The sequence below is a fragment of the Coturnix japonica genome, chromosome Z, assembly GCF_054131305.1.
Source record: "Coturnix japonica strain WE chromosome Z, WE-NBRP24, whole genome shotgun sequence".
Lineage (NCBI taxonomy): Eukaryota > Metazoa > Chordata > Aves > Galliformes > Phasianidae > Coturnix > Coturnix japonica.
This window is the reverse complement of record NC_140702.1, coordinates 43418505-43444451: the sequence shown is the minus strand read 5'-3', so window position 1 is coordinate 43444451 and position 25947 is coordinate 43418505. Positions and strand designations below refer to the sequence as shown.

Below are 25947 nucleotides of genomic sequence, written 5' to 3'. Positions count from 1 at the left end.
GAATAACAGGCATTTTATGAAATGTCTGTAAATTGGAGTTTGTCTCCTAAGTTGGTTCAGAATCACTTATGCCTGAAAGTGAAAGCTCAGCATCTTCACTAAAGTACGTGCACAGTAGGTTTTTAAAGTGGGTTTTTAAAACCTCCATCCTTGTTATCATATTTAGCCTTAACTTTCTAACAATTGTAATTGTCCACAGAAAACATTTCAAGATAAATGCACTATCTGGTTTTGAAATTTTCTTATTTTTGTAAATACTAAGACCTGGGGAGCAAAATAAGGGCTATATTGTGGATTAAGTGAAATATCTCAAGGCTGTGCTTTTCTGATAACTGAACCTGAAGTGACCTTTCTCAGACACAATTACAGAGCTGTATGTTTTTCCTTTAATTTCATCAGGGGTTTAATTAGTATACAAATAAAACTTCCCTTATCTTCCTTTCTACCTAATTGGCTTGTCTTCGCTTATATATGAAGTATGTGAAAATGGGCTGTAATTAGGGTGACCGTGTTAACCTTTTTTTCTCAAATGTACTGTTGCCTAAAGGCCTCAAGGCCTAAAAACAGTGCTTTGGATTATTGCTTTGCAATCACTATGGCTCTCCCATAGGTTTTCTCATGAGCAGAAGGGCTTTGGGTGCTGCTGGTTCCCACTGCTTAACGGGATCTTCATTCTTCTCCCCACTAAATGTTTATTGATTATCTCGCTGCTCCACACTCAGCCTCCAACAACTTAATATCAGGTGACAGTCAGGAGAGTTCTCCAAGTAATTAGAGTGGAGCATTGAGGGAACAATTAGGAGCAGAGTTATTAAACTTGATTTATCCTATTCTCTCCTGAACACTTTCTTGGATATCAGAACATCGCACTTTCACAATCTACCCTGGCTGAGAAATTAGTGGCTAACCTGCTGCTTATCATTGTTGCCTTGCTGCCTTGAGGCACACCCTCTTGGTTTCAGTCACTCAGCTGGAAATATTAGAGTCCATAAAGTTTATCAAGGGTTTTAATTAGATCAATCTGAAGAAGGAAAAAAAGAGAGGCTTAGAAGCCATTACTTTAGAACATTCCATTCTATATTTGAGCAATTGTTACGGCTTGACTTTACCCACAGTAGCAAGGAGCTTCGAGTGAATACTGGTAGTGTTTTTAGGGAGCTGTTCTGTTTGTATTTTGCTTTGATACTGCAATATCAAAGTTAGGTAAAATTGAAATCCTTTGGAGATTTCTCCAAATAGTGTTGAAAGTTATCAAAATAAAGTGGTAAGATTTTTGATTTAATAATTTCTGTAAAGCTTTGTCATCAGCTAGTGTGGACTGCTGGCAATGCTTCACAAGAGCTATGCTTCATATTAGAGCCTCATTAATAGTCCTGTGTTTGGAATTGATAAGCAGTGTTAGCAGCTCATGCAAGCTTTTCAAACATTATGGGTCTATTCTGTTTCTGTAGTCAGCGATGTAAGCTGTGTGCTGGAACAACCTACTCTTCAGTACTTGCAGGAGAATAACTAGAATTAATGTGTTCTCTCTTAATAGAGCATACACATTAGCCTGTGTTTTTCCAGTCATTTGGATCACTAGAAACTTAGAGCCAGACTCCATCCCAGCAACCTCTACATCTAAAGTTGCTGCTGTCAAAGTATTAGCAGAATTCTCTTCTTTTCTGAGTAGAGCAGAGCTGAATCCCGTCACTGCATCTTTAAAACTTTTTTTTTCCTTTTTCTCTCTTTCTTTCCTTTCCTTTCCTTTCCTTTCCTTTCCTTTCCTTTCCTTTCCTTTCCTTTCCTTTCCTTTCCTTTCCTTTCCTTTCCTTTCCTTTCCTTTCCTTTCCTTTCCTTTCCTTTCCTTTCCTTTCCTTTCCTTTCCTTTCCTTTCCTTTCCTTTCCTTTCCTTTCCTTTCCTTTCCTTTCCTTTCCTTTTTTTCTTTTCTTTTCTTTCTTTTTTTTTTTTTTTTCCCAATGGCACTGGGAAACCAAGGCATTGGTACCAGAGATGTTCTGTGCTCAGTACCTTTAGTCTGTCAAAAAATGGGAATATGAGTGAGTGGAACATGACTCTGCATTTATAGCTGTATTTCTTCAATGCTGATTTTGCCTAAAAATATACCAGCAGTAAGTGCAATAAATGGAAGAAGGCAGTGTTCTGAAATCCTGTCTACAAACACAGTTGTTCAGACAAGATTTTAATAGTCACTGATGGCACCAGAGTCGTTTCTGGTTTTGGATATGTTTATGTTAATGCTACAATGGGAGTATGAGATCTGTCTGCTCATTTTTTATTTATTTATTTATTTTAAAGAAAAATAGCATATTTAGTTGAAATTAATGAGATAAGAAGCATAGTAGGCTTATTCAACCAGCATTGGAGCAAGACATCTTTTTTAAATGAATTCCATCAGTGATTGATCTCAGTCTGGATTTTGTAAACTGCTGAGCAGAGGATTCTGATAGAGGTACTGTACTTTGCATTGTACTGTTAAAATATCTGGTTCTTCTTATTACCATGAGAAATGTTTGGAAAAAAAAATAATAAAACCCATAGTTTTCAGTTTGTTTTTCAGGATTGTAGTATTTAGAGCCATATTTTTTTGGCTCACATGTTTTCTGAAGCACTTTTGGCTCTTAGCTAGATCTGAAGCTTTTTCAAATTAGTCATCAATGTCCTGCAAATTTTTATCAGCCTTTTTTATATACCTGTCTTCATACTTACAGCATATTTTCAGTGCTCAACAGTCCAAATCAAGCACCCCTGAGTACAAATTATGCAGCACGTTCTTAAAACTTCAGCAGAAAAGATGTCCATAAATTTTGAAACAAGGTGCAAAAACTTAGTCTTACAACTTTGCAGCTTCCTCTAGTTTTCTGTAATTCTTTAGAATCTGAGAGGAAACTTACATTCTTAAATGAACAGTGAGGGTGACGGAGCACTGGAACAGGCTGCCCAGGGGGGTTGTGGAGTCTCCTTCTCTGGAGATATTTCAAGTCCTGCTTGGACACCTACCTGTGCGACCTGGTGCAGGGAGCCTGCTTTGGCAGGGGGGTTGGACTCAATGATCTCTAGACGTCCCTTCCAACCCCTACAATTCTGTGATTCTCTGAATATTTAGAGACCTCTATTCTACATCGGTATCTCCAAAAGTAATGCCTCCTACTTATTTCCATAGGAAGTACAACCGATACAAAGAGCTCAACAATTATGTTTGTCGGAACAAATTCTTAGCTACAAAACACTGTTTTTCAGCATTGTCAGCACCATTAGCTATGCATTTTCACCAGCAGTGAACTAGAGCGTGCATTCTGCTCATATAAAAATCTGCACCAGCAGAGGTGACTTGCTGTTTCACAGCTGCTATGATGGTAGGAATATATTGCCTATGTGGTCCATCTGTCATCATCCCAAATAGATGGAAGTCAGGAGGCTCCAAATCTGGACTATATGATGTGTACAGTAGGACAGTCCAGCCAAGACTGGCAGTGTGCTCCACAGTCTTCAAACTGATATGGGTCTGGTGTTATCATGTTGCAAGAAAAGGTTTATCTTCTTGATCTGGAAGATCAAGCCTTCCGCTCAGTCAGCATCATTAAGTAGCAGTTGATAGTTCATCCAAGTTCCAGAAAATCCAGGAGGATAACTCTTTTCTTATTCCAAAAGACAGTGCATATCACCTTACCCACTGAGGCCTGTGTTGGGGAATTCACTTGTTGCCGCTCCATGGAGAGCTCTTTTGCTTCTGGTTCATAGTGCTTACACCATATCTTGTCTGATGGTATGATCTAGAAAACTGCCACCTTCAGCAGTGTATTGATTCATTGGATCCTGACAAACTTATGTATGTTGTTATCTCTGTTCTTGTGTAAGCACTAGTGGGATCTACTGGGAGCAAACTTTGTGATATTCCAGCGTTGCCACCATTGCATCCAATGCATTTAAGCTGTTATTCAGCTTTGTACTCAGTTTCCTAGTCATAATCCATTGATTCATGTGAATAAGCTGATTGTTGAGACACTCTTCATTCCAGGCTGTGCTTGGTCATCCAGAATATGGCTTTTCTTTCATGTTGGTTTTACCACTGCTGAAATGCCCTGCTCACTGCTTCACTGTGCTCACATTCACTGTTGTTTCTCCATTCATGTTCACACATTTTGATGAATGTGAGTGGGTGCCATTTTTTCTGCATGGAGGAATTCAATGGCACAGTGTTGCTTCATATGTATTTCCATGTCAGATACCATTTTATCAGACTGCCTCTCTGCTGCTATCTGCCATATGACTGCAAAATGTAATAGAGTATTGGTGGGCATATTCAACTTCTACTGCCTTATCATCAACCTTTGCATCTGTTGTTATGGGACAACATAATAATATAGGAGGCATTACTTTCAGAGCAGCCCTCTTATTTTCTTTCTTAAAACAAACAAACAAACAAACAATAAACTACTGTATATAAAAGATGACATTTAGCAAAATATGAACTCAGGTTATTAATACTGCCGTCTTAAAATGCATTGATTTATCCTAGCTGAAAGAAGTAGCAACTAGCCAGGCTCTGTATTAATTAGTTCTGTGTGCTGTTTGTCATCTGTTGGATTAATCTAAATTGATATAAAGCGTGTTATGTTAATTCTAAGCCAGAATGGGAAAAAATGGAAAACAACAGCCAAAACAACAACAAACAATTTTTTGCATTTGGAAAACTCATGTTGAAACAGGAAATGTACCATAATGTAGTGATTTGGTCTTAATAGCTGCTGGAGAGCTGTACTTTGTGCAATAACAGAGAACTGAATTATCTAAATCACAAAGAATATTTAAATGAAAGAAACCAAAATTGTATTTTTTGTCAATTCTTTTATTAAATATGGTTTTAAACTAAGGTTTGAGAATATTCTGTTTCTTTCATTCTATGCCCTGTGTTCCTTCCACTGTGTTTAGATCTAGCATTTGTAAATACAATACTTGCAGCATAGTATATGTATCTATTTGATCAACAAATCACTTTATTTTATAAAATACATTTGTATACAGGGAATGTACTAAAAATTGGGATGTTGTGAGATGGGAATGTTTTTAGTACAGAATTTGTGAAACCTTACTATCCAGTCGTCCAAGTATACTTCACAGTCAGTCTGTTTTCCACTTTGTTTAATAGCCTATGGCATAAATTGAAGTTAATTATTTGGCCTGACAAGTAACTCTGCTTTCTGTCTGCTTGCAGAGACTCTCCGAGGCAAAGATGGAGTTGAGAAGAAAAGATCAATCTCTGCGTCAGCTCAATAGACTTCTTACCCAGCTGGAGCAGGACAAGCGTCAACTGAAAGAGAGCATCCATGATGCAGAGAGTGCCCTCTGCATGGCAGCGAAGTGAGCGCTGGGACCTTGGGGAGATCACTTAAAACAGACAAAAGATCAATTTTTACTTTCATGCACAGGGTTTTAACTCTGGCTAATGTAATGCTAGAAAACAAAAGTACATCTGTCTCTCTTTGAAATTCACTGATAGTTTTCTAAAAAGAAGACTTTTAGTCCAACATGCTAGATTTATGTTTTCTGTAGTTAGCTCATAAAAGTGCTCTGATTTCTAATAGCACAGGTATTTTGGTTTGCCAGTTACATTACTGATTTGACAAGGTCTCTTTGGTAGAGCTCTACCACATCATTCAATTAGGAAACGACTGCTAGTTTTCTGCATTTCTAGATCATCTTTTTATAGAATGATACAGTTAGCTTATAAGACGTACAAAAACATCAACTAGGTGTCAGGTCTTCACTGCAAAAGGAGTTGAAACTCGTTTTGGACCTGATCATATCTATGTAACAGCAAATTTCAGAGAGTTTCAGTTTTAGATGTAAAACCTGCACTTTTTTATATTACAAAAGAGTGGAAGGAATGCAAAAGGACTGACCACTTACACTAATGTGATTATTACTAACCTCCTAGATTCATATAATCAGATAAAAAGATAATATTTAAATGTTTAAAATTTCTCATTATACCGAAGGTGTAAGTATCTGACCTCTTAAAAACAATGGCTTAGAAAGCTGAAGCGTTTTATGTATGAATAAAATCCTGTAATTGCTGTGGTTTCTGGTGAAATGCTCAGCAAGCTAATGAAAATTCTGAGTGAGATTTAGGATGAGTCTGTTAAAGATTTGACCTGAAGAAGGATTTGGTCTTGAAATCTTGGTCCTTTTCACCCTGCCACAACTTGTCTTATATACTATAGTATAGAGCTTTCCTTGTGGCATTTACAATTTAGAAAACACTCCTGTATATAGTAGTTGAATACTATGAAATACCAAAATACTATTAATTATTATTATTATTTTTTCTCCTTTGGAACATACCAGCAGAAAAGATTAAATAGTCTTCACATTTCTCCAGAAAAATCTTTCTCTTATAGCTTTTCCACAACCTGACTGACTGTAAGCAATACAATTTTATTTTCATGCTCCTGGATGTTTTTCAGGTTTTTTTCTTATATCTTTTCCTACAACCTTAAGGGATGGGAAGATGACTGGCTCATTCTGAGGATGTTTTCTTTGATTTTCTTGCAGTTGTGGCCAGAAATTCTGTTTCTGGAGCAGAAAGTAGCATTAATAAAAAGAGAGCATATGAGCATCTAACCCAACAGTAATATATGAGCCCTTTTTCTGTCTCTTCTGCTAGAGAAAAGCTATGTTACAAAACACATTCTGCATTCATGAACCACATTTAAATACAGTAACCCTAAATAATAGTTCTTTGGTTCAATTCTAATTTCCCTTACCCCTGCAGGCACTGAAAAATATATGAATGACATTTGGATTCTGTCATGTAGGGTTGCAAAAAGATTCATTTTATTAAACTTTTTTACTAAGCGCTAAACATACCATCAGAATTTTATGTGAAGATGTTGTTTAACTATTCCCAGAGACAGTAATGCAATGACAGTCACAGGCATTTTCTTCACAAAACTGTGAACACCTGAGAATATGCAAGGAATAGTTTGATTTTCATATCATTAACTATCTTAAACATTAATTCTTTTGGATTGGATCTCTAGAACCAATTTTACCCAGACAAAGCAATCAACTACACGTGTGAGGCAAATTGAGAAGGCACAGCAGCATGTCTTTGTAAATCCAATCTGAAGAAAGATAAGATCCTGAAAAGGCAAAAATCTACATGACAGCTTTACTAAGATTGTAATATCCAATGTTTTTTTTCTTGCTGCCTCATTATTTTGCAGTTTAGGATAGTATGAATCAGTAAGATGAGGAAGCGTTCATAATTCTAGGCAGAATGCTACCATGGTTTTGAATTCAGCTTCGGGGGGGTCATAGGAGTTACAGCAAAACATTCACTTAGGTGGCAAGTCTGTCTTGGAATTCTAGGCTATCAACTTATTTGGTATAAATACTATTTGTTTTCTTCTTGTGTTTAGTTGATCTCTGTGGCCCTCTCTCCTTAATATTATGCAACTGCAACTACATTTCTCTGAATGCTCGGTTTTCTATAGCTGACTAACTATTCAAAGCTGTCTTTCTTACCTGAAGCCCCAGTCTACAAAAAGGCATGACTAATATTTAATTATCTGAACTTCTGTACTGGACTGGAAAAAACCAGTGGGATGTGTAAAGGAATGGTCAAGTTTCTAGAAGACCATTTTTCTTGTCTACAAGAGTACTTGATGAAAAACTTAATCTGACAGTGTTCTCCAGCATGAGAATGTAATCTCATCCCCCTAGAGCCTGGAGTCCCTTCAGCATGCCCTTTTTATCCAAGATTGCAGAATTCTTCTCCAACAACATGATGATTATTAATTGATATTCCTATAAATACAGTATGTAAACTATGTGTTTACAGGTATATGAATAAATAATATATACATAAATGCCTGTAAATACTAGTTTAATATCTTGTATACAGTACAGGTATCTCCCATATCGAAATCTGTTGAATATTGTTCATGAACTATTTTTTAAAGTTTGTACCGGAGTTAAAAGGAAAAGGGAGACTACTATAATAGTTTGTAAGATGTCAAAATTATTTTTAAAGACATTTTTATTATAAAGTAGCAGAAAATAAATTTACACATCAATAGAGCTTCAGTTTTATTAACTACTTTTTTTTTTTTTTCTTAAAACAGGGACAGAGAATTCATCATTAATCAAATGAAATCTGTGGAAAGCACTCTTCATACGGTAAGAATTTGAAGTGTTTTGTCTGCATTTGTATTTCCACTCACATAAAGCTTTTAAAGCTATTTGTTCTCAGGGAAGCAGGGATGCAGGATTTTAACAGCACCTTCCTTTCAAGTTTCCACCTTCAGCTTGTTTTGGCTCCACAAAGTATTCAGATTTAGCAAATTAAAATACAACTTTGTACTATACAGACTGCTTTGTTTCAATATAAAACTTAGTATTATGTAAGTATTAATGTGATGAAATTCACCTTCCTTTTCTCCATCACTGAGCAATATTTCTGTTGGCTGTTGATTCTGAGTTGCTGAGTTACCTCACTGCTGAGGTGTGTTGCTGCAAACATGGTGCTAATAAGATATTTGGCTTTGTTACGCTGCTTTAATCCTTGATAAATAGTAAGTATCATAAGGAAAAGATGGCAAGTATTAACCTATATGCAAAATCGTAAGTAATATGTTCTTTTCAATCCTTTTTTTGATTTACTAAAGTATTCTCTTTGACTGATATTATTTTACTCTGATACAGTATTCTTTGAAGATTCAACAAAGCTGAATATGTAATTATTTGGGAGACAGAGCTGTTTTTAACTGTAGCTCTGGTGGCTGGTTGTTTTGTAATTGTTTTTAGTCCAGAGCAACACATAGCAAAAAATAGAGTTTTTATTACCTTGGAGTGTTCATTTCCCTTATCACATCTTGAATTCCCAGCAACGTGGGAATCTATTCTTTATTTTAGTTTCTGCGTCCACCAAAACTGTTGTTAATTTAATTTGCACATACCCTTTTCAAGATTTTCTTTCCTTTAACATTCACAAACAATGACAGCACCTAAACTGCTTTTGTGTTTTACCTTCACCAAACACTGCTGATAGGTAATTTTTTTTCTCTTGTGTCTTCTTCATGTTTCTCTTAAGCTTGGGAAATCTACATAATGTAGAAAGTGCAGTGTTTTTTTCGTTGATGTATACACGTAGTGTACAGCCTTGAAAATTTATTATTCTAAATAAGAAGTTTACGTTTTGCTTAGAAGATAGTGCATCATGCACACAAGGATTGAAATGTTTGGGGCAGTGTTAAGGGCAGGTCTTGTGCATAGTGCTGTTCTTCCTAATGCAGTCAATAGATTAAAAAAAAACAGTGTCATTTTCCTTTGGGAAACTTAGTTACTATGTATGCTTTTCATTTCTTCATGTTTGTTGGAATTATACGTAGTTGTTAGGTCCGAATAACTAATTATTGAATAGCAGAATAATTTATCTTTTCTGGTTTGTCAACCCTAAAGAATGAGGAAAACATAAGAATTAGAAATGTCAGGATGATCTTTTCAGCAGGAAATAAAACAATTGATTGTAAATCAGTTGTAATTTGACTTATTATTTCTCCTACAAGAACAAAGGGAAATTATTGATCTTTGTTTGGGAAATATTTGAAACTTAGACCTGACATCATAATGGTATCTAATTATCTAACGTTAATGAGCATGACTTATGTGTAGCCTATCAAGCTTACATTGTTGCTCTTAAATGTTTTCGCACACTGAGTGAAAAATGAAAACATGATGAAGTAGATGAAATACTAGTAAAGGGGCTTTTCTTTTTTCCCTATTGAAATTCTGGGAATTGCATTCATTTTCAAAAATGAATCAAAAGAAAAAAAAGATATCAATTTCTGAATCATCTGGAGTTGAAAAAGTATCAGTATTAGCTGCAAATACCTTTATGGGAGTTGGACACCGAACGTTGTGGTATTTCTACATTTATGTATTCATGAGCAAATATCCACAAAATTCCACTGCATCACCTGCAGGATCTGTGTTATCAATGCATAATACTAAATTTTTGCTTATAGAGCTCAGAGGGATTTTACAGACATCTGTAGTAATCTTACTTAGTCTCACGGTAAGAAGGCATGCACCGATATCCATTAAGGCAACCTCATTCTTTATTGTACTCTGTCACTGAAAGAGTTGCAGGAGGCAGCGGTGTAGGTGCCAGATTCAGTGAGGTGTATGTACTTGGATGTAATCTTCAGCAAACAAAGCAGAAAGTAGCAGAGCTTGGGGATCTCTGTGCCTGGTTCTAATACAGCTCTAGACAAGGGATCGTTTACATTATTTACTGCCCCCATGTGACTGGATGGAAAATCTAGTGTAATATATTTGACTCTCAACAAATGCATCTGACACCGGGAGCTGGATTATTTGCACAAGAATTCTCATGATACCATTAAAATAAGAAAACCTTTTTGATGTTGTTTTATACCATCCAAATATACTCTTAAAAAGTCAAGTATTAAGTAAGTGAATATTTCAACAAATTTACAAAAAAACACCAGAAGCAAACAAGGGACCTCATCCTCTGATTTTATTTTGATTCAATTCTGTTTTTGTAAATGAAAGGTATTAGCTGAATTTTTGAAAATTTATATATATTTATATTATATATATATATATATATATATATATATATATATTTCCATAGAATCTATTACGTTGCCTTAATCTGAAGAACTTTGCAAACCAGAACAGGTTAAACACTGGCTGCTTAGAGAAATTGTGCCTGTAACTGACCCATTACTTTTTAAAAAAAAACAAACAACAGAACAAATAGTAATTTAAAGAAAGAAAGAAAGAAACAAACAAACAAAAAACTGTAAGAAAGCAAAATGCCAGTAAATGAATTTTATTGGAGGAGTTCTTCTGGAAGAAATTCCACCTGTTGGGAGTTCAAACACACGGGCTTGTTTTGAAAGTGTTCTCATCAAGACAAAATGAATAAATAAATAAATTAATGCCTGATTTCATAAATTGCCCAGAGGCCTTTATTTAATGTATGGAAAGCAAATGGTTTTCTTGAAGATTTCCTCTCAAAATAATGGTGAGAAGTGTTTTATTTTTCTTATAAACATATGCATTATGCTTTTTTGATGAACTATTTAATTGTTCTTATGTACTTAATCCTATCAGTGTCATTTTTTTTTCTTAAAACACAGTCATGGACATTAAATCTGTTAATTGCATACAATTAGATTTTTTAACATAAGTAGTTAAAGACTTAGTAGTCATGGTAATCCAATCTGTAAAAAGAATCATTTAATGCTGTCTATGCTAAAGTCTTCAGCCATCTCTTTGTTTCGCTTCTGAGTCTGAGTGTTAGTGGTGGATCCTCACTCAGCCATGTGCTTTCTGTCCTCCTTAATGAGATGGGGAGAGAATGGGGCAAGAAAGCTTGTGGGTTAAGGTAAAGGCAGAGAGATTACTTACCATCATCTGCAAAAGAGCTGACTTGAGAGCAAGTTAATTTATTGATTAACATGGATTAAAATAGATTTAGGCAGTGAAAAAGGAAGGTCTGGATAGTGGAAAAGGAAGACAAAATGAATTCACCCCCAGAAGCTGCTCTTGAATGTTTATGCTTTGAATGTTTAGGTTCAACTTCCCTCTTTCACTCTCAGCTGCTTTATCTTTTCTCTGAGGCTGGTAGCTTTAGTAAGCCCTCCATAGTTCTCTGCTTCTCCTTCCTCCTCACATTTATCCACTGCTCCAGGGTGAGTTTCCTCTTTATGGTCTGCAGTCCTTCAGGAAAACTTGCTCCAGCATGGGCTTTTGGTGGGCTGCAGTTCCTTCATTAAATATCCACCAGTGCCAGTGGATGCAGTGTGGACATCTGTTCCAGTGACAGCCTACAACATCGTCTCAATGAGCTGCTAGGGAGTCTGTCTTTGTAGAACACCTGCTCACTGTCCTTCAGTGGCTTTGGTGGTTGCACTGCTGCATATTAGCCATTTCCTCGTGGCCACATATGCTCTTGTGTTTTCTTCCCAAACAGAGTTTAACTGAGGTTCCACCACTTTGGCTGCTGGGCTCTACCATTCCCTGCAGTGGAGCCATTGGCATGAGCCAGATGTGTCTGTATCCAGTATGGCATAGCTCTGAACTCTTCTTTGGAGCACCCCCCTCACCCTTCCCACTGCTGCTGACTCCTTGACAGCTACATTCAAATACAGTGCTGCAACTCCCTTTTCTTCAGTCTCCCTAAGCCCCTCTTAAATTCTGCCTGTACAAAACACTGTTGTGGGAAGTCATCCCAGTGAGTCAGCCTGTACAGAGCCAGGGAATTGTTTGTGTTTCTCCTTGTACTCAACTGTTAAAAAGTCTTGATGAGCTTTATGCGCTGGCAGAGTTTTCAGTCTGCCTAGAACACCAGATGCTTAGTATTTGGCTTTTTTGTCAGATTAATAAAATACCATGTCTTCTCAGCTTGGACTTTTACCCACAGTTCTATGTGAGGTTAGACGAAGTGTGATAATGAGTCGACAAAAAAACCTCCCCGAAAATCTTTTTCCCTATACCTGCTAGCAGCCCACTCATTCTGACATTCTGGCACAACTCTGGGATCAGAGCACCTGTCCAGTGTGTTCTTTTTGCACTTCGTTAGTAAACTCCTTTTCGTTTCACTTCTGCAATGTACTTCATTTCTGCTGGTTGAAAAGACTGCCAGTTGGCAGAACTGCTTCCATGCAGTCATTGTGTTACGTTGCCTCACCACTGCTCCGCTCTTGTGCCTGTTGTCTTCTCTGAAATATCTGTAAAATGGCCAGGCTTGAGGCTTGGGCCCCTCAGTACAACCAGTTGGGGGGGAAAATAAATAAATAAATAAATTTCTTTTTGCAGAAATACAACATATTACAAAATACAAGACAAAGTGTCACTTGGAAATGTGGTGAGATGTTGGAACAGTTGAGAATTAGTGACATTAGAGACTTATTTTTGATGTGGCCCATAGTAATAAAATACCTTTTTTTTTTTTTTTTATGCTTGTTTTATGGACTGTAAGGAATTAATCTGTCTCAAGTCCATATACAAGTGAATAACATCAGTGATAACATTAGCTGTAAGTAGCATTAGTTGTTAATTTCAGCAAGAAGACTGCAGATTGACTGAGCTAACATTGGCTGCAACAATCAGACTGTAATAAATATTGCCCAATACTTTTAGATCCCACTTAGATAAATTTCAGCCTCGTGTTTTTTTTTATTTTTTCCGAGTTAACTAAAGTCTCAAACTATGCATCATATTATTAGATATCGCGATAAAGATGCAAAAATTATTTTTCATAAGTTTAAATATGTTTTTTTTTCTTCCTTATTTTAATTTCCAGAGCTGTTTCTTGTAGTGTGTTTATATGCTTTGAGTGAAGCCTGCTTGTATTTGTATGTGTATGTTCAGGGTCTGTTTATCACTGTGGTCCTCAACAGGCTGTGTCACAAGCCTTTCGAAGCAGTGGCATGTGTTCATGCAATTAAAATTCTGAATGATTGCTCTGAAGAGCTTATAGTAGGAAGCAAGGTATTATTTCCCCGTGACAAGGGGGAAAAAAGCAATGAAAAGATCATTTTTTTTCTGCATCTCCAGCTAGCACCTTTTCATTTAAATGTTTTATGGATTACTTTTGTTTCCCCTCCTACTAGTCTGACTTCCTTGATCCTTGTTCCCAGAGATCAGTTGTGCAGGACATACAGGTGTTAGCACAGCTGGCTTGCTGATGACAACTCTGTCCATATAGCTGTCTAGTGTGTCATCACTCATATTGTTCGGTGTCATTCTGACCTAGCCAAGCTAAAAATGGTACTCCAGCTCAAGAGGGATTTAAAATCCTTGACAAACTAAAGATAAGACATTGCCGAATGTCATATTCATGTGCTTAACTGTTTTCACTCTCGACATATCTAAATAACTAATTTCAGAGCACATTTTTCATCCTTTTTTTTCCTTCTTTTTTTCTTTTGAAGGCTGAGTTGGCTGAACAGTTTTGTGCAGTGTGCCTTTAGTAAGGAAAAATCCTTGTTTGGAGAATTGTGGAATTATTGAATACATCAACTGTTATTTTCTCCAAACATAGATTCATTTTCAGCCCAAGGTCATTGCAAATCCATTCATAGGGGACGTATTATAATGCACATCCTGCAACTGTAGTGAAGCTTAGGTGCAATGGTCAATGTTTGCAAAAATGTCTCTGGGTCAAATTAACATCTTACTCAACAGAGCATGTAGTGTCTGTCTGTGTATTATGAGAAAACTTGAATTGAGCTTCTAGGTAAGCTTTGGAAGGTATTCTACTGTGAAGATTAATTTCCAGTATCTTGACTGGACTTACAGAAAAGGAAAGCAAACGAGAAACTAGCATACCCAAAAGATTTGCTTTATGAGATATACACCTCCTTACACAAATGGTATTTTTGCTTATTAATAACACCTATGAAATAGGTTGAATTGTAATAAAATACAGATTTTCATGGCAGGATTCAAAAAGGAGATTCACTAAAGCTGTGTGTTTTTGCACAGAATTTTTTTTAGTAGATTTTTAATTGTAGCCTATCTAATTAGATTCATATACGGCTACCTGTATCAGACTATGTACAGATGCTGTCCAATTCTTCCTCTATCAGCAGAAGTTGGACACTTGGATTAGGGGATGCATTCCTTCTTTTCGATGAAATAGTATGCAGCAATCTGTTGATCTTTAATAAGTGCTCAAATCTAACTGTGTTGGACATTCAAGTAGTGCCCACTGAACTGCACCATGCAGCTCTTTTCCCATTTACCTTGTATGTGGCACTTCTCAAAGAGATTTGCTGTATTTTGGCTTTCTTGAAAAAACAAACAAAACCAAAACAAAACAGATTTATTTTTTTTTCCTTTTGTATAATTCAATTAATTGTTAGTTCCCAGCATCACTTCTCATCAGATTCATACTCTTTACTTGTAGGTGTAACTGTGGTTTTACAGTTCTCATGTGTTTGATTTAAAGTGCCTTGAGTTTGAGAGGTGCAGTCTTGTCACTGCCAGTTTTTCTGCTTCTGGAGTGACCCTTGGTTCCTGAAATTGTCCTCATGTCCTTATGCATAGCATGCAAATAAAATTACTTTTATCTATATTCTACTAACTTTGTATGTTTTACCATGAAGGGTGATCCCTGCAATAGTAACTTGTCTGTGTTTTGTGTAGCTTTATGCACCATACGCACCGAGATAACTGGCCACATATTTGAAAGAGTGTGGTTAAGACTAAGATGTGGTTTGCTTTCTAACTGCCTCCTTGCTTTATGAAACAAAATAATTCTAAAAATCTTTGTGTTATTTATATTTCATACCCAGCGTAGCTAACAGTGTGGTAAAAACCATTTTGCTGGCACTCTTTTTAGTGTGATTTGCAAAAGATATTTGTAGCTTCTGTTATCTCAGTGACATTGTCATCTCAATGCCAAGCAGATGGAAACACTGGTTTGCCATTCACTATCACTGTATCACTGCATCATTCTAGATGTTTGTTCTAGCATTTAAATTGCAGATAATACGCTATTAAAGTAGAAATAGGAAATAAAAGCATAATAAGCCCGAGGTATTTTACTTTCAGTGAATTCTTTAAACAAATGATCTGTTGTACCAGTCAGACAGCAGGCAAAGTGTAAGCATGTGTTAATACAGTTTACAACGTGCTCATGTTTTGTACCTTGTCTCTATTGGAGTAACTGGACACTCCAGCTCAAACTGTACAGTGATAACAAAGCAGTGGACACAGAAGAGGTCTGCAGAGAAAAGAATAAATCTCTCTCTGATCAGCAGAGAATTGTTAGCATCATTTTTGGACATGTAGAATTAGTCCATCAAATTCTACACCTTTGATTCAGTCAATAATGTAACTTTGGTTTATTATTCAATTTCAGCTTTGATCTGAATTCATCAGTACTTTATTGATTATAAATTGAGTGGCCATGGTGTTGTATTCTGTGTTGTTCTCTTAATTAATTAAAAAGTTCAATGTAGTCATAAGTCACTTTGCTCATTCGTTTTAAAACGTTTTGAATACTGTTGCAGACTTGCTTGAATCCACTTGTGGTTTTTCCCATTTTTAATCAGTATTTGTTTAAGTTCAAACTGAAAAATCTAGTGGTCATACTTAACAACTTGCTATCACAGAACTAACTATGCTCCATATCTAACAACTTTTGTAAATTCTCATTGTCCCAGACAAATAGTATTTAACAAAGCTAGGACTGATCAAAACCTATGCAAGCATTGCATGTAGATAGATTTATGCATGTTTTCTCTATATCCATTTTTGAGTATCAGGAAGTGGAACTGGTTTTACAAATTTCTGGTTGTTACAGTGGGCCTCATTATTTTTTTTTTTTAGTTTATAACATCAAGTCTAGCCAGTGCTGCATTTTCAGATAAAATATTCTTGCTTTATAAATTATGTGCAGAAAAAAACACACCCAAAGTAAATAAATGCAAAAAAGCCCTGTAACCTGCTTCGTATAGCCCAGCTGCATAGATTTTGTTCTTTCTGACAGTCTGCAGAGAAGTTTTGTTGTTTTTTTTCACTTTGTTTTTTAAATTAAAATTTCCCTAACAGTTCTGTATTTTCCTGATAGTTCTGTGAAATGTGTAAGTGCTATGCTTACTTCCTTAGAGATTAGGGAAATAATAGCGATCTCCCAACTCCTGTCTTTATCTTTCTAGTTCTTAATGAAGATAACGCATAGATACAGCGTAGCCAATGTGATTCAGGTTAGGCATGGCCATTAAGTCTTTCCATTCCTTGAATTAGTAGCCAAGTGGAAGAAGATGTTTTCCACTTAATTGAAGCAGTGTAATGATTTTTGCACAGCCCATGCCTTGCCTTTTGTTCGTACTATTTCCATACTATTTTCCCTGAACCTTTGCGAGCATTTTTTGAGAGGAAAGCTTTTTGTTTCTCATTTTGCACATGGATGACAAGAATCGCTCCTTGCTACCTACCTATTTGTAGACACAAAAAGTTTTTTTTGTTTTCTAAGTTCTGAAGATTCTTATAAAAAATCATGCTTGTTAAGAAGCTAATAAGTACTTCTCTGATGCTGTAGTGTTAACGGCTTATGTTTACCTCAACTCAGCCATTTGAAAAGAAAGTGGCTTTTGTATTTTATTGTTCACTGCCAGGCCCCAGTACTAAAATGGAGAATTTGAAACTAATAGGGTTAAAAGGACTTCCACTGCCTGTATTGTGTGTGTATTATACCTCCATTGCTTATACATTGTTTTTTTCCCCCTAGTATTAGCAATCTGCTTTTGTACTTTGACATAGGGATTTCCCTTGTGAATATTGTCACAGAAAAAAGAGAATCATCAATATCGCAGTTAAACTTGACTTTCAAAGCTAATAGTATCTCATTTGGGGGCTCAAATTTAATAAATTTTCTTTGATTCTGGGTGAGTTTTTAAACATCAAACAATGAATTGGCCAGGGTGCAGTAAAATATTTAGATCTATTGACTACGGTTCAGAAGGGTAGAAGGCAAAACACTGGTGGTTTGATGTTGATAAATTCTTAGTACCTTAATCCACATTAATGTTTTCTTTTATCTGTGTGCATACTGGCAGCAAAGACACTGAAATGTTGTGATATATAAGCTATAAAAATGTAAATCAAGTGTGCGTATGTGTGAGTGTATATAAGTGTATATACATACGTATTTAAAGTAACGTGTTTTGTCATATTCAGCAAGGTTAACATCTGACTGGAATTACACATGCTGACAGAACACTCTGGAGAGCATGTTTGTTCCACAGGACTGTATATGCTGAACCTAGTGCACTATGTGTGCAAGAAATGCGTAGAGGACCTTTCCTGTTATAAAAATTGCATCATAGTGCATATGTTTGGCAGCCACAGGTATTGACAGGAATTCTCTAGGTCAACTTGGGAAATGTAGGGCTCCCTATTCCCACTGAAGAGAGCAACGGATAAAATAAAATCTTTTCTTCTTTGTATCAGTAGATTTACACGTGCGAGCTTCTTTCAATCAGAGCAGATTTCAAAGCCTGTGCTATTATTTGAAATATGTTCACTCATCAACATTTTACAAAAAAAAATTAATTTTGTAAGCGACTACAAAAAAGTAATCTGGGATTTAAAATGAATGGGAGTATATTTTAATTCATGAATGCTAAGTTCTTTGGAGAGAGGGAGGCTCTAGATAGCTGAAATTTGTTTTAATCAGTGTTTAGCAACTTATGCGTATACAAATATAAATGTATTTTGGGTGCATTTCGTATGTCAGAGCACATATTGTTGTTAAAGAGTTGATTATTTTTGTGATACTAGCTATTGCTACTCAACAGAGACAGTCTGTGCCACATAAACAGTTCCTCTGTTCATTATCTGTCTTCATGTGTGCTTCTATCCTTCTGTATTAGAATCTTATCTGACTACTGGCATCTTTTGGAGATGCACATGATAATTTTAATATTAAATAGAATGGAAGACGTGTGTGTGGCAGTATGAGTGATGTGTCCGTGGAAGTTAAGGGCTAAATACATAGCCCTTCAAATCCCTGCTAATAGCCTAATTACGCATGGTGGTAATACAGAAAAAAATGTGAAACTAAATAATGAAAAAATATTTGTCCCTTGTGCAAGGCTTATAAGTCTGGTTGTGTTTAAAGGAAAGAAAAAACAAAGCATTAATCAATTTACATGGCTAACAGTTTTTACCGACGTGTTTTCATCACTCTGAGAGCCGGCAGGATTCTAAATTAAAACCAGTTTCTCTCTTAGTCAGCAGGTGGCACTGTGACACCAACTGCATTTGGTTGTGCTTGCGGCCTGATGTAGAAATCACATTGATGGCGTTGGGGGGGGTTTGTTTTATCCTTTCATTTCGGATTTGCCTGCAAAGCTAAATAAATAAATATCAAACTGTTCGCTTTTTGTGCAAACTGTAGCATTCCCCACTCCAAATTGTCATGGTTATGAACTGCGTGAAAGTTGATTAATACCAGTTAGCGCATTATTTCTTATATGTGAATCCACAGTATGAAAACTGGGAGCAGGTTTTTTTTGTTTCTTCCCACCTTCTGTTAATTGCAGTGCTACCGGTTGAGGCTATTTTTTTGGCTTTGTTTGAGGATTATTCATTTTTTAGTCAGGGCTCTAACTGAAATGGTATTAAATGAACCTAATTGTGAAGGGCTGATATGATCTCTGTACACCAGACAGAACTCGTGTAACAGTTTCTTGTTTGTATGATCACACGAACTTTTTAATTTCATAGCTGGTGGGTTTTTGAGTCAGAAGTACAATTACTGTTTATTTTCTTACGGTGTTTTTACAGGGGACGGATCTGTAAAATGTGTATATCAGGTGGGCTTGTCAGCCCTTAGCGTCTCTTCTTTCGTTCTCATTTCAGAGCAGGGGAAGATGCTTTTTCTTCTTAACATTCTCTCCCAGCACTCTGAATTAGAGATTTATTTGCAACGAAAAATCAATTAGTCCTAAATTTATTCATGGATTTCAGGTCCAGCGATCAATGCAAGTCCACTCAGTGGGCTCAAGGGGACCCAGTTCATCCCAGTTAATGTGTCTGAAGGGGAATTACCATTGATGCTGGTTTTTTTTCCCTTTAGGTCAGAGATCAGACCTTGCTGTCATGGACTGCGGCAACCAGGAATGACTTCACCCTGCAGCTACCCAAACTGCACCTAGAGACCTTTGCAGTAGAAGGGCTGAAGGGCGGGCCAGAGGTTGTAGCATTTCAGGTTAGAGTCTGAAACAATCCTGTTTCTTCCTTCCCTTTTTTGCATCTGAGAAGCTGGACTGCTCTGAATGTGTGGAGAACAAAAAGCTTTAAAACTACTGCAGTCAACAATTAAAAGATAAATAATTTCTGTACATGCTCTTAAATATTGTGTTTTGGAGATGATGTGAGCTTTTAGTTTTGCAATTATAATGTTAAATAACTGACAGGCCATGGAAAATGATCACGAAAATATCATATTTAAAAATTAATATCAGTGTATTCTACCTTTTCCCCCCTTGATTTAGGCAAGACGAAGCAGGGAAAAAAACTCACAGCATTTTATTTCTTATGTGGTCAGTATCATAATTTGGATGTTGCAGTTGTAGTAGTTATTTTTGAGCACTCCTTATTTAAAATAAACTACTACTTGGAATACTCACAGCAGCTGATTGTTCATGTGGGTTTAAGGACTTGTATGATTAATAATAATAATTTGGTGAAGAGGAAGAATGGGGTAAAAAGAGAAATGAACTAAAAAGGTCCATATTTGCAGCTCTGAAAATGGATTTGGAGTAATGCTTTCATATCTTTTTTTTTAAAGTTTGTTGTGTCTTCTTAAACATGAACTGTCCCTTAGTCTTCATAGCTGTGCAGAATGACTTCATTCTTGTAATACTTCACTGCTAAAGGCAGATCATTTAGTTTTCTCAGTGACAGAATGAAAAGCATGCTGAGTACTTACCTCTTCATTGTGCTCTCCTATGTGAATCTGAGAGAGGAAAGCTAGTCATAAAGAGCAAGGAAGTCAGACGCTGCAATTGTTACATTCCTGTAATAACCCTGTTTAATTTATTACAGATTTACAGTTCTAGATGGATTATATAATTGCAGGAGCATGGCCACAAAATCAAACATACTGGAGAGGTGTATTCTGTGCTTCATACATCTGCCGTTTTCCTCTTGCATGCATGCATTTCAATATCACATAGATTTAAATTATGTCTTTATGATCCTACTTTCATAATAACATAATAAAATGTATCACCAAAAATTCCCATGAACTTCAGTAAACAGGGCTGTATGCCTCTACCAGAGAGTATAGTTGAAATGTTTTCAGATGGTGATGAGCACTTCTGTGGTTATGCAAAAAGTTCTTACAAGTGACAGATTTTCAAAAAAGACATCAGAGAAATAACCAGAATTTTAAAATATTGCTGTCTCACTCTGTTTGCTGCCTTCCACTCAAATCCCTTTTCTTGGACCTCAGGAGTTAACAGAGGCATTTGGAAAGCAACCCATTCCTTCTTCCTGTCTAAAAAGATGAAGAGCAATAGGAGTCTCAAAAACTGCTATTCACGTTTGTACATAGTGCTTGTGGTAGAAACATAGCACAGTGTGCTCTGGCTGGCTTACTGGTGGTTCACTATTATAAACTCACTTTGTGTTCACCTAACAGCTCCAATTATGCATGGTTACACTGTAGGTAAACAAACGGCATCAGTGATACAGTCTCTCATTCCCCTTTCCTTTCCCTTTTCCTTTCTTTTTTTCCTTTCCCCTTTCCTTTCCCCTTTCCTTTCCCCTTTCCTTTCCCCTTTCCTTTTCCCTTTCCTTTTCCCTTTTTCACCCTCTTCCCTTTTCCTATCATTTTCTATCCTTTCCTTTTCCTGATTCTAGCTACTCAGTGCCTGTTTGATAGCTTTCAAAGTATATTATAGTGTTTTTATTTATTTATCTTATATAGCTGGCAGTAAGTGAATTTGCTTTAATTTCACCTCTATATGCAAAATTGTATTTAAGCAATCCTAAAATCTTGAGTAATGTAAGGAGTTAGTAAACAGCTTGTGAACACTATTGATTGAAATCAGTGGAATTGTTTGCATGCTTGGTTTCTCTAACTTCTGTATGTGTATTTTATAGTTATTATAGGTTGAGTACATCTCATTTAAAGGCCTTATTCTCTGTGAGTGTTAGATATAAGGAGTTATTTACCGAGTCTAAATTTGTTGCTATTTAGTGCTTTCTTTATAAAATTGCAGAGAAATGAAGATTCAAAATTAGATATTATGGTGGGGATGAAGCAGTAGCTCTTGAATACTCATAGAAAAACACATTGTTTTATTTTTCATGCATCCAGTTCATAGCAAGTGGCTGGTAATTGATCTTTGTTTGATATCCAGTGTATTGGTGAGTTTCATTTTTTCCTTACAAGAGAGGAAGGTAAAATGCTTCTGTGTACATACACATCTATGAGATTATCTTTCTTCCAAAATTTTCAGGAAGCAAGTGGTGTGTAAAGGTGTTTGACAGGATGAAGTCTGCCATCCTTAATTTGCCTTATGGATGTAGCATTAGAGATCTGTATTCCTTGTCAGTGGGAAACGGGAAGTCTTGGAATTTTTGAGTTGCTATTATCTCTGAGTGAGTGTTTCTTGGGAAAGGTATGCTCTTTAGAGGAAACAGCTACAAAGAAAGCTGGCATAATGAACCTAAGTTGCTTGACTATGAACCAAGCTATCAGGCTTGCTTTATTCTGGTGTACTTAATTATCAGAAGGCTGCTTTTTTTTTTTTTTTTTTTGTCCTATTGAATGAATGTAACATTCCAAATACCATTACTGCTCACAGGGCTGATCAAAGACACAGACAAAAGAAATCCCTGCGTAGGAAGTGGCTCATGTCTTGTAAAGAATGTGTCATGCATTCTAGTGATAGACCTTGGGCCATGAAACGCTTGGGAAACAAAACTCTGAATTTTCTCCAAAGCATGCACTTTACTGAATAGCAGAATTAGATAGCTAATAAAAATGTCAGTTATTTGACAATAATGTCCTTGCACTAAATGTCTTCAAAAACCCCATGTAAAGACTGAAATGCGTGGGTAATAAGTGTGACTTAATTTATAGGTTTTCATTAAATTCTTGGAAGCTGTAACAAGAGTTACTATCATAGTTTGAAAGTGTGGCTTGCCATGGATAAGTAATGGAAAAGGTGCAGTGTCTTCAGGAATAAAGTGATGTGAAGGCTGTAGTATTGAAATACCCTCATCTGATATTTAATTATTGTGAAGGATATTATGACATGAAGATGCACAGTTTGTTAAAGTGTAAAGTAAAATGTTCCCTTCGAGCTACTGAAACACACAACAAGAGAACATGTTCTGTTCTGGCCATTCCTGAGTATTTCCATGAAGACAGAAAGTGAAATTGTATGTGAAACTTAAATTTTATCCTCGCATTGATAATTAAAAGCAGTGACAAATAGAAACTAGCGACATGTATCAGAATCATAGCCACCGCTTGTCCAAAAGATGCCATTAGCAGCAAGCAGACAGCTGCGTGATCAGACAGCTGGTGACATTCACATGTGGTAGCTGCCTGCAAAAGTACAATTACAGAGAGAGTAATCATTTTCTGTGTCATGGGAACTACCATGACCTCTACCTTAGAAGTCTCCATTTGCACATTTTATTGACTGGCTCTTTTAATTTGTGGTGGTTACTTTTGGTCAGTATTTGGCATGGAGGACTTGTTCTTCCTCTAATACCTGGTTGCTGAAGGATATGGTATGACTTCTGAATGTTGCTATGGAAGAGAACTGATGTTCAGAGGTGAACTTACATTGCTATTCTGCAGGATTCACGTGAATTTGAAACTCCAGATAGCGGAGTTTTCTGAATTTAATGAGAATTTGCACTTTTGGTGCATCTATGTTATATTTAAAAAAGCAGATATGAGGATGAGACCATAGGCAGGCTTATGGTATAAAGGGATACAGGTACCTGTGACTGTGTTTGTTAGCATTTATAACACTTATGAGAAAACATTTCTTCATGTGTTGCCTTTCACTTGAAATGTGAGATTGACAGTTGGATGCTGGAAGTCCTTTATTTTAAGCATAAACTATGAATGATTTGAATAAATGTAATTATTTTTCATTACTAAGCTCTCCCTTAGTTTTGACATAGGTTCTGTATAGTTGTGGTTTGCTTTCTCTCCTCCAAGTGCGTCTGAGATGGATAAGTTATCGTGCTCCCTGCCTGCCTCCCTCTCTGTCTCCCTCTTTTGTGTTTACTTCTCACCATACACTTGTTCCTGCTGTATGCATTGTCTTCCTCCCACTGCTCGAGCCTGCTGCCTTCTTCCCACCCTCCTTGTTGCCTGCCTCTGCTTCAACTTTACTCCATCTATGTCCCTGCCTCAACCTTTGTCCATGTCTCCTCTCCATGCCTTCCTTCCACCCCCTCCCTCTGTCTTATTTACCATCCCGTTGGTAACCAGTCCTGTCTCTACATTTCCCTCTCTCTGTCACCATTCTGCTTCCTTCCTGGCTCCCCTCTCTATCCTTGTCCTCTCCCTTTGCCTTCAGCATGTGTTAGACTGTTCATACAGGTTGAGGAAGTCCACATGGGATTTCTTCTTTCAGTTCCTCAGGTGTTTGGAGGTATGTTGAAATGAAAAGTGTAGTAATAGCACGAAGGCTTATAGGAGTGGTAGTAATACAGTCAAACACTGATCTATCTTCAGTATCAGCATTTAATCATTATAGGTTTATGAAGGATGTGTTCTTACCATTTATTACATTTAAATTTTATATTCTGATATGATTTAGATACGCCTTGTCTGATTGGGTTATAGGTCTTCTAATTATTTGGGCAAACATTTATGTGGTTTTAAGTGTTAGGAACATTTCAATTTTAAGATTTTCACTTGTTCATTAATTTTAGATTTATGCCTGATAGATTTGGAGGTAAAAGACAATACATAATTTGTCTGTTTTTTTTTTTTTCTTTCAAAATAAAAAACACTTTTTCATTCTTCTGTTTACTTCTTGTCAATAAGATATTTCTTGCCAAATTGAGGAAGCAAGTGGTTTTAAAGGTATCATTACAGTTCTGTCATCAGATTTTATCATCTGCATAGAGCAAATCTTTCAAACATTAAATATAGCTCTGGTATGAGGGCTTAATGGCACGAATTAATTGTGCAATGGCTTGAAAACAGAATTGTTCATATTTTAAATCCTGCAATTCTGTTTTGGAGGGTTTTTACCCCTTCTTCTTTTCTTTTCTCTCTCTTGTATTTTTATTTTTTTTTTTCAGTTCTTAATACTTTGCAGAAAATAAGTTTTTTCCACAGTCTTGAAGGCAGTGTATTTGTATTAACTTGCACCCAAACGGTGAACACTTCTGTTGCTTTCTTTTTTGTTTCTACCATTTCACCCACAGAAGGAACTGTCCACTTTATTACAGAGGCCAGGATGGTCCCTTGTTTAGAATCTGACTGCTTTGCTTATTACTGTGTGAAACTGAATATTCTTTCTCTTGGAGCTCAACATCTGCTGTCAGCAGCACTTGGGCTGCCTTCCTTCCTCTTTTCCAAAATAACTAATTTCTTACTAGCTGTCAGAATGTTCTGCTTCTGGAATTATCACCAGTCTGCCTTCTAATATACCATTTAAAGATAAAAATGATTTGTAAAAATAATATAATTATACTTTGTACTTGCACGGTGAGTTGAAATTCTCTTAAATAAGTGCTTTAAACTCATTAGAGTGGGATTACATCTCCTGCAACTTTTACCTTTCGGAAACTTCAGTTTACCAAAAATAAAGTTATGTAAGGTTTAAGATACAGTAATTAACATCTGAATAAAATTGGAATGACCAGACTGAAGAGTTGTAACATGAAAAACTCTAATATCTCGTTGAATGTGATCAATTGGAATCTGAAGTCATATCTTCAGATAGTTTTAGATGATTTAAAAGCCATTTTACCATAATTAATTTTAACTGTAACTCCTTTAAGGATAATATTCCTTGTGAGTAAGTGTAATTGACTACATATTTATGTATTCTGGATGTGCTCTGACAGAAAGTACTCTTTATAGAGTATATGTAAACTTATTTGGATTGTTAAGGTCGTGGTGATGTTGGCCTCAGATCTTAATAACCCTGCATTATATTCTGTGGTATTCAAATGAAACACATGCTCCATGGGATCCATACTGCATTATAAGAGAAGCTGCTTCTGGCATGAGTATAGAGCTTCTAGCATGAGGATAAACCACCTTACAGAGTAGTTTCTTATTAGCATAACATAACTGTAGGTGCCCAGTATTCTCCTTGACTTGTTGAAGGATGAAGAATGAGGGCAGTTGTACAGAACTGTAGAACCCTGGAATGGCTTGGGTTGGAAAGTACCTC

The 25947-nt window shown here is 36.3% G+C and overlaps 1 protein-coding gene across 21 annotated transcripts in view; it reads left to right on the top strand.

Moving 5' to 3' along the window:
* Positions 1 to 25947, top strand: part of CCDC171 (coiled-coil domain containing 171) — a 153208-nt gene that overhangs the window by 92021 nt on the left and 35240 nt on the right. For 17 of the 21 annotated variants that reach the window (XM_085528645.1, XM_085528640.1, XM_085528653.1 and 14 more), the window contains 3 exons: positions 5217 to 5362; positions 8131 to 8185; positions 19632 to 19763. In XM_085528645.1, the coding sequence (XP_085384771.1) occupies positions 5217 to 5362; positions 8131 to 8185; positions 19632 to 19763 (333 nt within the window). Of the gene's footprint in view, positions 1 to 5216; positions 5363 to 8130; positions 8186 to 19631; positions 19849 to 25947 lie in introns of those variants that run through there. The other 4 variants (XM_085528648.1, XM_015849030.3, XR_014939317.1 and 1 more) reach the window with 3 other exon arrangements.